Source organism: Pseudorca crassidens, chromosome 7, assembly GCF_039906515.1.
Source record: "Pseudorca crassidens isolate mPseCra1 chromosome 7, mPseCra1.hap1, whole genome shotgun sequence".
Lineage (NCBI taxonomy): Eukaryota > Metazoa > Chordata > Mammalia > Artiodactyla > Delphinidae > Pseudorca > Pseudorca crassidens.
The window spans coordinates 69,952,505-69,964,420 of record NC_090302.1 but is presented as its reverse complement, the minus strand read 5'-3'; the positions used below and the strand labels follow the sequence as shown (position 1 = coordinate 69,964,420).

The window sequence follows — 11,916 nt, the reverse complement described above, 5'->3', positions numbered from 1 at the left end:
TCCAGGGGCAAGGGTGAGGGTCCTGGAAGATGAATTATTTTCCCAACAAATAAACAAGCCCCTCCACAGATAGGAGATTGTAAAGTCCTCGGGATGTGGTGAGCCTGTCCTCAGGGTGGGAGTCCAGGTTAGGAAGGGGACTCTGTCACTCTAGAGGAGAGGGTGTAACTAGATGTGATCTCTCCCTTGTGACTGAGGTGCTGCTGGGGAAATACAATTGTCTTGGAATTAGGATCTCCACACCCATATTCTCCTGAAAAGAACCAGGATTCCTGGTGGGGGTACTGGCCCAGCCTGTGGAGGACTATAGGTCTCCAGTAAGAAAATGGTGGAAAGAAAGGACAATATCTATAATAGTCCTCACCTCGTGGTCCCCTGAAGCATGACCACATGGACATGAAGGAACATGTTCTAGAAGGAAAGGAAACATGGGAGACGCTCATGGACTCATAATAATCAGCCTCTTCTCTAAATCAAACACTAAACAAAACCCATCTTTTGTTTCAAAGAGCTTATGCCAGAGTGATCTGGTAAATCCCTAAGCAAATACAGAAAGCATACGGCTGAGGGAGCCTGCCTTCCTAGGTAAACTAAGAGGTAAAAATGGAACCTAAGATCAGGGCTAAAAATTTGTTCCTGGAACAGAGAAGACCAACATTTATGCATGAAAGAGATATAGGATGTGCGTATTTACAAACCTACATCACTTCTGACTTTAAGACGAAAACCTTTCTCATTTCATTAATAAATAGCCATTTGGATGGGCACATCTGAAATTACTGGGAAAATTAAACTTCTTGCAAAATTAATAGTTTAGAATGATGACATCTTCATAGACCATACTGAGAAGATATAAGCGAAAATCAAAAAAAGGAAGTAAAAGGGTATAGAAATGTTTAGAAAATGAAAATTACTGTGTTCCCTATTTAATGGCCTTGCTTAGAAAGAATGTCATCACAGAACTTACCGCCAAGGTTCCCCCGGACGCCCGTCTCAGCCAGGCCAGCAGCAGCCTCATTTGCCCCATGGCCTTCGTGCTCTCTCTACTGACCGCCCTGGTGGTGTTCAGCTACGGCCCTGGTGGATCTCTGGGCTGCGACCTGTCTCAGAACCACGTGAGGATTAGCAGGAAGAACTTCATGCTTCTGGGCCAGGTGCGGAGAATCTCCCCTCGCTTCTGTCTGAAGGACAGAAAAGACTTCGGCTTCCCCCAGGACATGGTGGATGGCAGCCAGCTCCCGAAGGCCCAGGCCACCTCTGTCCTCCACGAGATGCTCCAGCAGGTCTTCCGCCTCTTCCACACAGAGCGCTCCCCTGCCGCCTGGGACACCTCCCTCCTGGACAAACTCCGCACTGGACTCCATCAGCAGCTGGAGGACCTGGATGCCTGCTTGGTGCAGGCGATGGGAGATGAAGAAACTGCCCTGGGAGTGACGGGCCCTACACTGGCCGTGAAGAGGTACTTCCAGGGAATCCACCTCTACCTGAAAGAGAAGAAATACAGTGACTGTGCCTGGGAAATTGTCAGAGTGGAAATCATGAGATCCTTGTCTTCATCAACCAACTTGCAAGAAAGGATAAGAATTATGGATGGAGACCTGGGGTCACCTTGAAATGATTCTCATTGACTAAGATGCCCTATCACCCTTGCACACATGTCTTTAGTCATTTCAGAAGGCTCTTATTTCAACTTTAATCACAGAATTTATTGTATTAATTCAGCTACTACTTTGTCAGTAGTGATAAGGAAGTATATGTTAAAATTATTCAGCTTCAGGGGATCAGTCCCTAAGCAATGACTACCCTGTTATTTATTTATTCTGTTTATTTGTTTATTTATTTATTTATGTATCTTATTTTTATATTTTCATATCAATATATTTATACTTACATTGTATTAAAATTTAGAAAATATTCACCTTTCCATTTCATTAAATTTGCATTTTGTTTTATTTATTAAATTCTTATGAGAGAAAACTTCTTGAGTTTTTTAAGTTCTGAAACCTACATTCTTATCTTTTTCTGTGTAAATTTATTTCAGACTAGTATTGGTCCATTTTGTCCTTTGGAACAGTCCTACCACTTTCATTTCAGGAAATGTTTGTCAAAAGGTAGAATTCCATGGAATTGAGGGAAGTCCTGGAAATTATGGAGAATGGTTAGTCCTGATGTCATAGGTGTAACTGATTTATACCACCAGGAAAGAGTGGTCGGTGCAAATACCTGTGGGAAGGAGTCATCTCCTCGAGGGAAGCTGGTGACATATGGTGTTGACTGGCCAATCCTGGCACCTTCCTCTCACCTTCTCCCCGGTCCTGCTTTACTGAACCATTCATCCCTTACACATAACTTCAGTCCCTCCACCTCACTGACCAGCTACACAGCTGCTCTGGTTCTGTGCAGGTTTCCAGCTTCAAGGTTTCTGTTAGAGTGAAAGCCACAGGAAGAGAGCACAAGTGAAAGGAGAGTTCTAGGATTTTCAAAACCTCTATGAGAAGGAGCCAGGGTTCATGGCACTGGATCCCAGCTCTGCTATTAATAGCAGTGTGACCTTGACAAATAACACAATCACTAAGCTCCCTAGTTTCCTCATCTTTAATATGGGGACAATAGTAGTATTTTTTCATAGGATTATTCTCAGGATACAGTGAGTAAATATACACAAGAGGCATAAAAGTGTGTCTGTCAGAAATAATCAGGACTGTTAGAGTCACAGAGTGGCTACCATCGGGGAAGAGAAGGAGAGCTGCTCTGAGGTAGCAACTGGAAAGCAACATAAGAAACATGCTAGGTCCTGGGCAAAATCTATTACGTTTAACTTGGGTGCTAGTTTCACAATGTATTCAGTGTGTGAAATTTCCCTGTGCTGTATGTTGAAGATACTTGCAATTTCTGTGTATTACACTTCTTTTTTTTCAAAACAATAAATTTATTTATTTATTTACATTTTATTTTTGGCTGCATTGGGTCTTCGTTGCGGCGAGTGGGGGCTACTGTTCCTTGCGTTGCGCAGGCTTCTCATTGCGGTGGCTTCTCTTGTCACGAAGCATGGACTCTAGGCACGTGGGCTTCAGTAGTTGTGGCACACTGGCTTAGTTGCTCCGCGGCTTGTGGGATCTTCCCGGACCACGGCTTGAACTCGTGTCCCCTGCATTGGCAGGCGGATTCTTAACCACTCTGCCACCAGGGAAGTCCTTGTGTATTCTACTTCTGAACGATATTCTGGGAATTAGTAAAAATTCTTTGAGAAAGAAGGATCAGTAGAAAATACTTGGATCTACTTTAAAAATGAATAATATGGACATAACAGAGACCTCAAATAATGTAAAAAGTCACATTTTTCATTAATAATGTTTGTTGCTTCTTTAGTATGAGAAAGGCACAAAATAGCTTGTGAACTCTTTCATTTTGGGGGCTTACAGCAGCAACGCAGAAGCAGGAAGAAAAAAGCAGGAGCTATGAAAGGTAAGGTTCTGCTCTCTAATCCTGGGCTCTCCCGGGTTTGATCTTAGTTCTCTTCTCCATACAGTCCCAGGTCTATAATTGCTGGCAATGTCACCTCCTAGAGCCTGTACTCTCAGAAAATAATGGCCCCCCAGAGGAGAGACTCAGAGCTAGAAAGCAAAGAAGTCAGGACCTGGGACACTTCTAACCCAGGCTCTGCTCGTCCATGTGAAAGCTGGGCCATGGCGCTTACCCATCAAGTGACAGTGTGAGACGTGGTGGAACAATGACTGTTTTGGGGGCAAAATTTTGGGTAATGACTCAGACAACTTAACCTCCCTAAGTTTCATAGTCTGTGTCTGGGAGAGTCCCAGGATTGTTGTGATGATTGCCTGGGGCAATGTGTGTGAAAGAGCTTTGAAATGACACTGCTCTACACACATGGACCTTACTATTAGTGTCATTGAACCTCTGACCTCGAATTCTAGTTCCTGGGCATTAATCTTGAAAGAATCTCTTCCCAGTAGAACAGTCTGCTCAGTATGTTCCACTCTCTCTTTGCTTCCACTCTCCCTAGACACACCCAGGCTCCTATTTTTGGTTTGCAGAGCTCACCTGAAAGGCACTCATGTGACACCAGCCCCACTCTCTCTTCAGAAAGGTGATTCATATCTTCTGTCATCTCAGGCATCCCTCTTGCTAGCTGGCCCTGTGGAATTCCAGGGTCCTAGTCCAGCAAGAGGTTGACACGAGGGAGTCCCACTGGGAACAGATTATGGAAGGAAGCCTTGGGGTAAGGCATCTTCTGAAAACAAAATGGTCTCTCTCAAAAACAGCAAAGTTCATTCTTCACAAGTAAATCGTTTCTTCTAAAAAAGAGTGTTTTCTTTTGTCTCTGCTGCATTTGGGGGAAGGATGCAGTAGTCCAGGAACTGGGTTTAGGGAAAGGAAGAGGTTCTCCAGTTCTGATTGAGAGCTGACTTTGAGTGTTTGAGGCAGAGGAAGGTTAGGGAGAGAGTCTAACAGTGGCCTTGCACACCCTCTACCATCTCAGCCACCTTCATTTGTGTCATGATGAACACAGCCCTTCACAAAGCAAATACAAAAGCATAGGAATTTGACAAATGCTGAGGGGCTTTACAAATTGAGAAAATCCATTAAAGAATGAGTCTCAGGAACTGGACTTCCCAGTCCTTCCCCTTCTCCATCATGATACTGATCTGTAAACAGCCGTGGGTTGGAATGTTTCGGGTTACACAGGCACATAGATTCCCAAATGTCCCAATCAGCCCCTAGGAACAGAGACAAGAAACTTCACATATTCCCCAAAACAGCACTGGAATTTGGCATTCCTGAGGTCTCAAGTTCAGAAGGAAATGGAACAAACCAGAGGACCCCAAATATTTTAATGGAGAATAACTTTCATCTAACTCCAAGGCCTTCTTGCGTCCTGATGAAGGCTGGGCAAAGCAGCTCAGCTCCCCAGTTCTCAATTTAGCCTTAATGAAAGTGTACAGCTGAGGACTTTTCGCCTTTCCTTTCTCATGGGACAGGCTCTGCAGCAGCAGGGATGCAGAACTCCTGGCCATGTTTGTGGTTGAGCAAGCAGGGACAAGAGGAGGCCAAAGGGGAGGCAGAGCAGCATAGGGTCATAGCAAACCTGGGAGTGGAACTGCATAGTCTTATCAGGCTTAGGAAAGAGATCTCCATCTACATCAGGTACCGTAGCACTCAGCTCACTCTCCAGCTACACTTCTTATTCCCACCCAGTAACCTGCACACTGCTAGGGACATCATTGGTCCTCAGAGTTGTTAATAAAAGCGATAAGTGTAATAAGCTGAACATAGTTGTGTCAGTAAAAGTGTTTGAAAATGACAGTCTTGCTGCATCTTCTCTTGTGGGTTACTCTTGTCTTCTCAGGTGACCAGTAAATTCGTTAGCTCGGCATCTCCTTAGTCTTCCTTCGGCTTCATGCATGACTTAGGGCAATTGTTTTCTTTTTCCTACAGTACAGTTTTCTCAGCTTTAGAATAGGGATAATGAGACTACTATATTCCATTCAACATACCATCGCATGTTATATGCTCTATATCATGAGAATATAACAAGTCATAAACTTATCTTAAGTGAGCAGATTATTTTAAGCACCAGGGACATATTAAACATAGCAATGATAGTTGTTATAGTGACAGGTATGCACAAAGGAGTAAAAGCCATTATTTCATGTCCACTCAAAAGATACATAGTTTTTTAAGTTTTTTTTGATGTGGACAATTTTTAAAGTCTTTCTTGAATTTGTTACAATATTGCTTGTTTTTTTTTTATGTTTGGGTTTTGTGGCCCTGAGGCATGTGGGATCTTAGCTCCCCTACAAGGGATCGAACTCACGCCCCCTGCATTGGAAGGAGAAGTCTTAACCACTGGACCGCCAGGGAAGTCCCCAGAAGATATTGATATAATGCCATATTTGTGCCTGAGCTCATAATGTTTTATGAGCTCATTACTGAGCTCATAATTTTGTTATGCAAAAATTCTACCTCTGTGAATTAAAATAGGATCATCTTTTTAAGTATTGTGCAAAGCATACAAACACATTTTTAAATTCTACGAGCAAATGCAATATTCTCACAGATGTACCAAACACTAGATTGCAAATACCCATGGATCTCTAGTGGGCATCAAAACAAAATGCAGTCAGTGCATTGGCACAGAAGATATTTATCAATATTAAGTAGAAAGTAATATATTAAATTTAAATTTACATCATGCTGAAATTAAAAGCATTTTGATGCAGATTACAAATTTTTATGCAATTTATCCATATAAGATGACATTTTGAAGTAGTGAATAAAACTCTCCAATGAAAACCACTGATTATATATATAAAGCTGAATGCTTTATCGATGAAGCCTTAAGCGTCTTCTAAGACCCTTGCTTAAAACAAATGAGAGGAAAAAATATCTTGAAAATTGAGATTAATTTCTTAAGATAATTACTAGGTCATAAGATAATGCCAATAAGCTACATCTTACTGAGGTTAGAGATCAACGTGAAGCAGCCTTGGCTGACATGTCCGAAGCATCAGATACTTGTTATTATACCCGCCATTTTAAAGTCTGACGCTCATCTGCTCTCCCTGTCACCACCGTCCTCTGCTTTTCTGCCCCTCCTTCTCTCCTTCCTTTGTTGACTCCACACTCTCATCTTAGGGAATTGGTGTTCCTCAACGATCTATGCTAGTCCCACACTTCATCCTCTCTGCACATATAGTCTCAACCTCCCAAATAGTTCCAAACGTCCTCTCTATGACTGTTGACTTCCATATGCATGTCTTTACCCAGGGTCACATCTCCAAACAAATGTCATTAGCTCCAAACCCTCATATTTACCTGCTACCCTAGATGATCTCCACACATGGCCAAACTTGACCAGCATGTAATTACCTGGCAAACTCCTGCAGACCCCTGGGATGCCAGCTTACCAACTGCTCTTGCAGAAGCTTTCCCTGATCCATGCAAGCCCACATACTCCCAAGAACCTGTACTTTCCCTGTCACAGCATTAGCATTCCTTTCATTGAACACCTAGTTACCCATATCCCCACCAGACTGCAAGCTCTGTGACAGCAGGCAATGTGTCTACTATTTTCATTGCACCTGGCACCCACCACAGTGCCAACAATACAAGGGATAGTCACACTTCTTTGTTGAAGTTTAAATTCCATGATTCTATAATGTATTTCACAGTTTATTGATCATGCAACTGCTGAAACTGAATCAGCAACCATTAGACATGCTTTCTCCAAGAAAGAACAAGTAAAAGAGAATAGCTCCAGCTGCTATAACCTGTCATAATGCCTTGTGCTTCTCCTTCATAACCTAGAAAGGGTTTCAAGCTAATTTTTTACTCTTTAAAGCCTGTCTTCTCTGACAGAGTGCTCCATTACGAAAGTAATATCTTTGTTTTATCTACCAATATATTAAAAAACACAAGTAAAATCCTGAAAGCAGAGATACTTCAAAATATTTTAAGAACCAATGAAATGAATAAAACTATTTATGTTCCTTTTGGATTTTAAGGCAGATTAAAGGTTTAAGGACACTCTGATTTTCTTTAAGAGTATGAGTTAAACCTAACACTTAAAATATACCTTTTGCACCCCCAAAGCAAAGGAAAACAAGATACAAAGCTGACCATATCATAATATGAAGAATAAATTTGGTAAATATAACAATCATCATAGAGAAATAAATTCTAATTATTACAAATTAAAAATAAATTTTTTTTATTTTTGTATTGTTTTTTGTATTGTTTTTTGTATTGTTTGTATATTTGTATTATTATATTGTATTGTTATTTTGTAATTGTAATATTATATTATATTGTATTGTTTTGTATATTTGTATTATTTTTGTATTGTTTTTTATTTTGTATTGTTCCACTTACTGTTGAAAAACAATGTGCTGAGATGACTCGATGTATTTACAACTGAATCAGAAGAAAAGTCATTGAACTGAGTGAATACGGACACGTTTGAGGCCACCTCTAAGCAGAGAAGACTCCATTGTAGAAGATTGGGTCCAGGTCTCCTTTTCCCACTCCTGCGTTCTCTGAGGTTGAACATACAGGGAAAGCACACTCTGATTTTCACGCCTTAACTTCCACTCTCATATTGTCCTGGGCACAGCAGCTGTGGACTTTCTTTTCAGATCGAGCCTGGTCCTTTGGAAGTTCTTCAAAGTCAGGCTGGAGTCCTCATTGCCCAGCAGGGTCTTTTCCTCTCCATCTCCTGCACCAAACTAGTCTCCAGATCTGCCCACTGTTGATCAAGCCCACTGAGGAATTTCAGCTGTTTGTGCTGAAGACGATGGAGAAGTGCTGTATCGTCTCATGGAGAATGAGGCGGCCTGAGCGTTTGGGAACTGGCTGTCAGCCAACTGGTGCTGATGGAACCTGAAAACCTCCTTGTCCTTCAGGCAGGAAAACAAAGAAGATTCTCCCTGTTAGGGGCAGGACTGTGAGGGTCTCCTGCTTTGGCAGGCTGTGGTTCTGGGCCAGGTGACAGCTAAGGGTGCAGACAGGGCTGGAGAACATTATCCTGGGTGTCCTCAGTGAGGAGGGTGGCAGGCCCCGGTGAGCCTGGTGATGCAGGTGTCTGGCTGTGGGAGCCTGTATCCAGCTGCTGTGGGTACCTGCCTGCAAAGGAGATTCTTAAATAAGCCATTTATGGGCAACATAGAATGTCACAACTTCAATTCCTTTATTACACTGGAAATTAAACACATTCCTGGAACATGAAAGAGTATCAATCCAATAGGATGTATTCATCTAAATGAGACCCAAGGTTGAAATAAAAACCTGCGTCTCAATATATCTCTTTTTCAGTTCTAATACGAATACTTAGAGGTTTGACCCTGTACCTATTTTGCCACTTCTTAAATTGCACCAAAATACAACTAGCCTCACCCCTGTGCATTCTCCTCCTAAGGGACTCATACATCAGATTTAAATTCTTCCACATTTCTTTACAGGACCATAGCTCACATTTTCTGAAAGTTTACAGATAATTGTGACATAAAAATGAACAACAAGGGTGAATTCATGCAGTTCTCTTCATTCCGTCACCAGAAATGTTCTGACTGCGTATATATGTGACAATGCGCTTGGCAATGTGGATTCCAGGAAAGTGAGGCAGGGATGGTGACTGCCCTCCAGGGAGCAGGGAGGACAGACTTTAGAGGCAGGATTAGGATGAAGGAAGCACCACGGGCTCAGTGCAGCTGAGGGCCAGTGCTCAGAGCTGATGAAGACGAGGGCCTGGGAGCAGCAGAAGGCTCCACTCTGACAAAAATCTGGGGCTCCTGAATTTAAATGACATCAGATTTTCATTTCCTCTTTTAAAAAATGGAGACAACTTTAGTTGTGGTCACACAAGACATTGCCTAGATCAAATAAAATAAAGTTTGCAAAGTACAGGCTGAGAATTTGAACAGAGTGAATGATAGAAGGCTTTTGTATTAATATAACAAATGGTAACCTGTATAGTCCACCCTCAGCCCAGCCAAGAGAAGCTCTGACTACAGGTTCCTTAACACTCAGCGGTCTGCATGTTGAGGCCCCCAAATGCGAACTCTAGGAGAGGGATTGCCTGTAGGCCTGCGAAGGAGTAGAGACCTAGTCTCCACCCTTAGAGCAGTGCCCCGTACATTAAGGAGAGAAATCCTACCGCACCTGAAGCTCTTTGCAGCATCTAAGAAAGTGTTTTGACCTCCTCCCACAAAAAAAAGAAAAAAAAAAAAAGCCTGCTCTGTGACTAGTATAAACGAGATAAATAGTCCTTTTCCTCACCTTATTTTGTTTCAGACCACCTCTGGTGTTAATTTTTAAGACACAGATTAAATTATACCTTAAAAACAAACATAACCTCAGAGAAAATGATCAGATTTGTGGTTACCATAGCCAAGGGGGTGTGAGTTGAGAAAATCAGAAGGCAGTCAAAAGGGTTTTTCCTTCCTTTCAAAAAAGACATTAAAATAATGTTGTAGAGACCAGGAAAATGGTAAGAAATATATATATGGGGGAGAGATGATGAGAATTAAAGCATTCCTAGATTTTCAGCCATGGAACAGCACAATACTCTAATTCAAAAGCTATTTCCTGGGTTAGCATTAGGGCAACGTTAAGCTAGTACTTCTCTTAAGCACGAATGGTAAGAAGGCACCAAATCTAAGTCATCAAGATAAAGGATGTTTTAATGCAATAGTTTAAAATGAAACTTAATCCCAAAATATGCACGAGGAACAAAATATAAAACTTTTAAGTAAAGAAATGAAGCTGACCTCCATTTGCATGGCCCTGACAGTCTTACAAAGTAAGCCTTCATGATGTAAATGAAATCTGGGCAAATTCCACTTAGTGTATAAAATTCCTACTAAAGAAAAATGAAAAAGTCTGACCTGCTAAACGTCCTCAATTGCTTGTACACACCAACTCTTCTTTCTAACCTTATAGTCAAGGTGAGGTCCTGGGAAAGACATTTCAGGAACATGAGTTAAAAATCAGTTAAGACTATCACGGGGTCATTAGAAATTGTCAAACATGGTAATTCCCTCAATTAAAAACAAGTGAAAAAGTAATCTTGACAATATTAATGAGTTGGCTTCCATTAAAGATAGAAAAGTAAAACTATATTAAATACTTGGGGCTTCCCTGGTGGTGCAGTGGTTAAGAATCCGCCTGCCAACTCAGGGGACACGAGTTCGAGCCCTGGTCTAGGAAGATCCCACATGCCGTGGAGCAACTAAGTCCATGTGCTGCTACTACTGAGCCTGTGCTCTGGAACCCGCGAGCCACAAATACTGAAGCCTGCGCACCTAGAGCCTGTGCTCCTCAACAAGAGAAGCCACCACAATGAGAAGCCTGCACACCGCAATGAAGACTGAACCCAGCCTAAAATAAATAAACCCAGCCTAAAATAAATAAACAAATAATTAATTATATTAAATACTTACTTTAGTAGAAAGACAATATAGTTTAAATAAAGTTTAATAAAATGCTATATTTTAATATGAAAATATATTTTAATATTCTACGCTTAATATTGAAAATATTTTAACATAAATTTATAAAAATATCAAACATTTAAAATATTTAATTTAAATATGATATGAATTAAGTTGAATATAAAATTAATTTTAAAATGTAAAAAAAGGCTGTGAATTTTTTTAATATTCCTACTTTTCAGATATTCAATACTTTCTCGCTCACTTTAACGCTGTATCCTTGAAAGACTCCATGAAGTCCCAGAGAATCTACAGGGGTGCTCAGCTCCCGCGTCCTCGGCCCCGGTGGTGGCCGCGCGCCGACTCACCCCTCAGAGCGTCCCCAACACCGTCCTGTCGTCCCATCGCCGCCGCCGCCTTCCCCTTTCTCTGGGCCTTCGCTGTCTCGCGCCAGAAACCAGCCCGAATCGGAAAAATCGGCTCCCCTTTCTCTGCGGCTGGGAATCGCTCTGATTTCCCACCTCAGACCGCTCAGAAAAAGGCTTCTTTCCCAAAAACTGCCTCGCTCAAGTTTCTGTGAGAAAATAAAGCGCAAAACTCAGGGGAAGCCTGAAAATGCACGGTTCTTGTTCCCAGCCACACAAAAATGTCTGTGGCGAGGCCGCGACAAGACTTCCTCTTCAACACTCAGCACCGAGAAAACCAAGGTTTTTCGCGCACTATGCTGATTATTAAAGCAGCCTCAGGGACTACTTTTCACCGTGTCTCTCGAGCTGCAGGAGACAGCTGCAGACGGCAAACTCAACAGTCGGCGTTTCCCAAACAAACCCTGCGCCCTCTACCGGCCGCCTAGGGAAGGACGCTGTCCACAGTTCCAGGGAAGGAAGCTTCCCTCCAATTAATTGTTTGGCGGTGCCACCGCCAATTAATTGTTTGGCGGTGCTCTCCTGGCGGCCGTCTAGTGAATCAC

At 42.1% G+C, this 11,916-nt stretch overlaps 1 protein-coding gene and 1 long non-coding RNA gene across 2 annotated transcripts; one reads left to right on the top strand and one right to left on the bottom strand.

Moving 5' to 3' along the window:
* Nucleotides 1–929: 929 nt before the first annotated feature.
* On the top strand, nucleotides 930–1,613 carry LOC137227879 (interferon omega-1-like). Its single transcript, XM_067744505.1, has one exon. It carries the CDS (start codon nucleotides 930–932, stop codon nucleotides 1,611–1,613), a length of 684 nt encoding a protein of 227 aa, XP_067600606.1.
* Nucleotides 1,614–2,163: 550 nt separating this feature from the next.
* Nucleotides 2,164–11,752, bottom strand: LOC137227882 (uncharacterized). Its single transcript, XR_010945039.1, has 4 exons — nucleotides 11,315–11,752; nucleotides 10,401–10,468; nucleotides 7,891–8,640; nucleotides 2,164–2,422 (listed from the first exon to the last, which is right to left on the bottom strand). It is a non-coding gene; the product is annotated as an uncharacterized lncRNA (long non-coding RNA).
* Between the last annotated feature and the right edge of the window lie 164 nt (nucleotides 11,753–11,916).

Excerpts from the sequence above, each read along its gene's own strand:
- LOC137227879 (XM_067744505.1), top strand. The coding sequence starts at position 930 with ATGGCCTTGCTTAGAAAGAATGTCATCACAGAACTTACCGCCAAGGTT.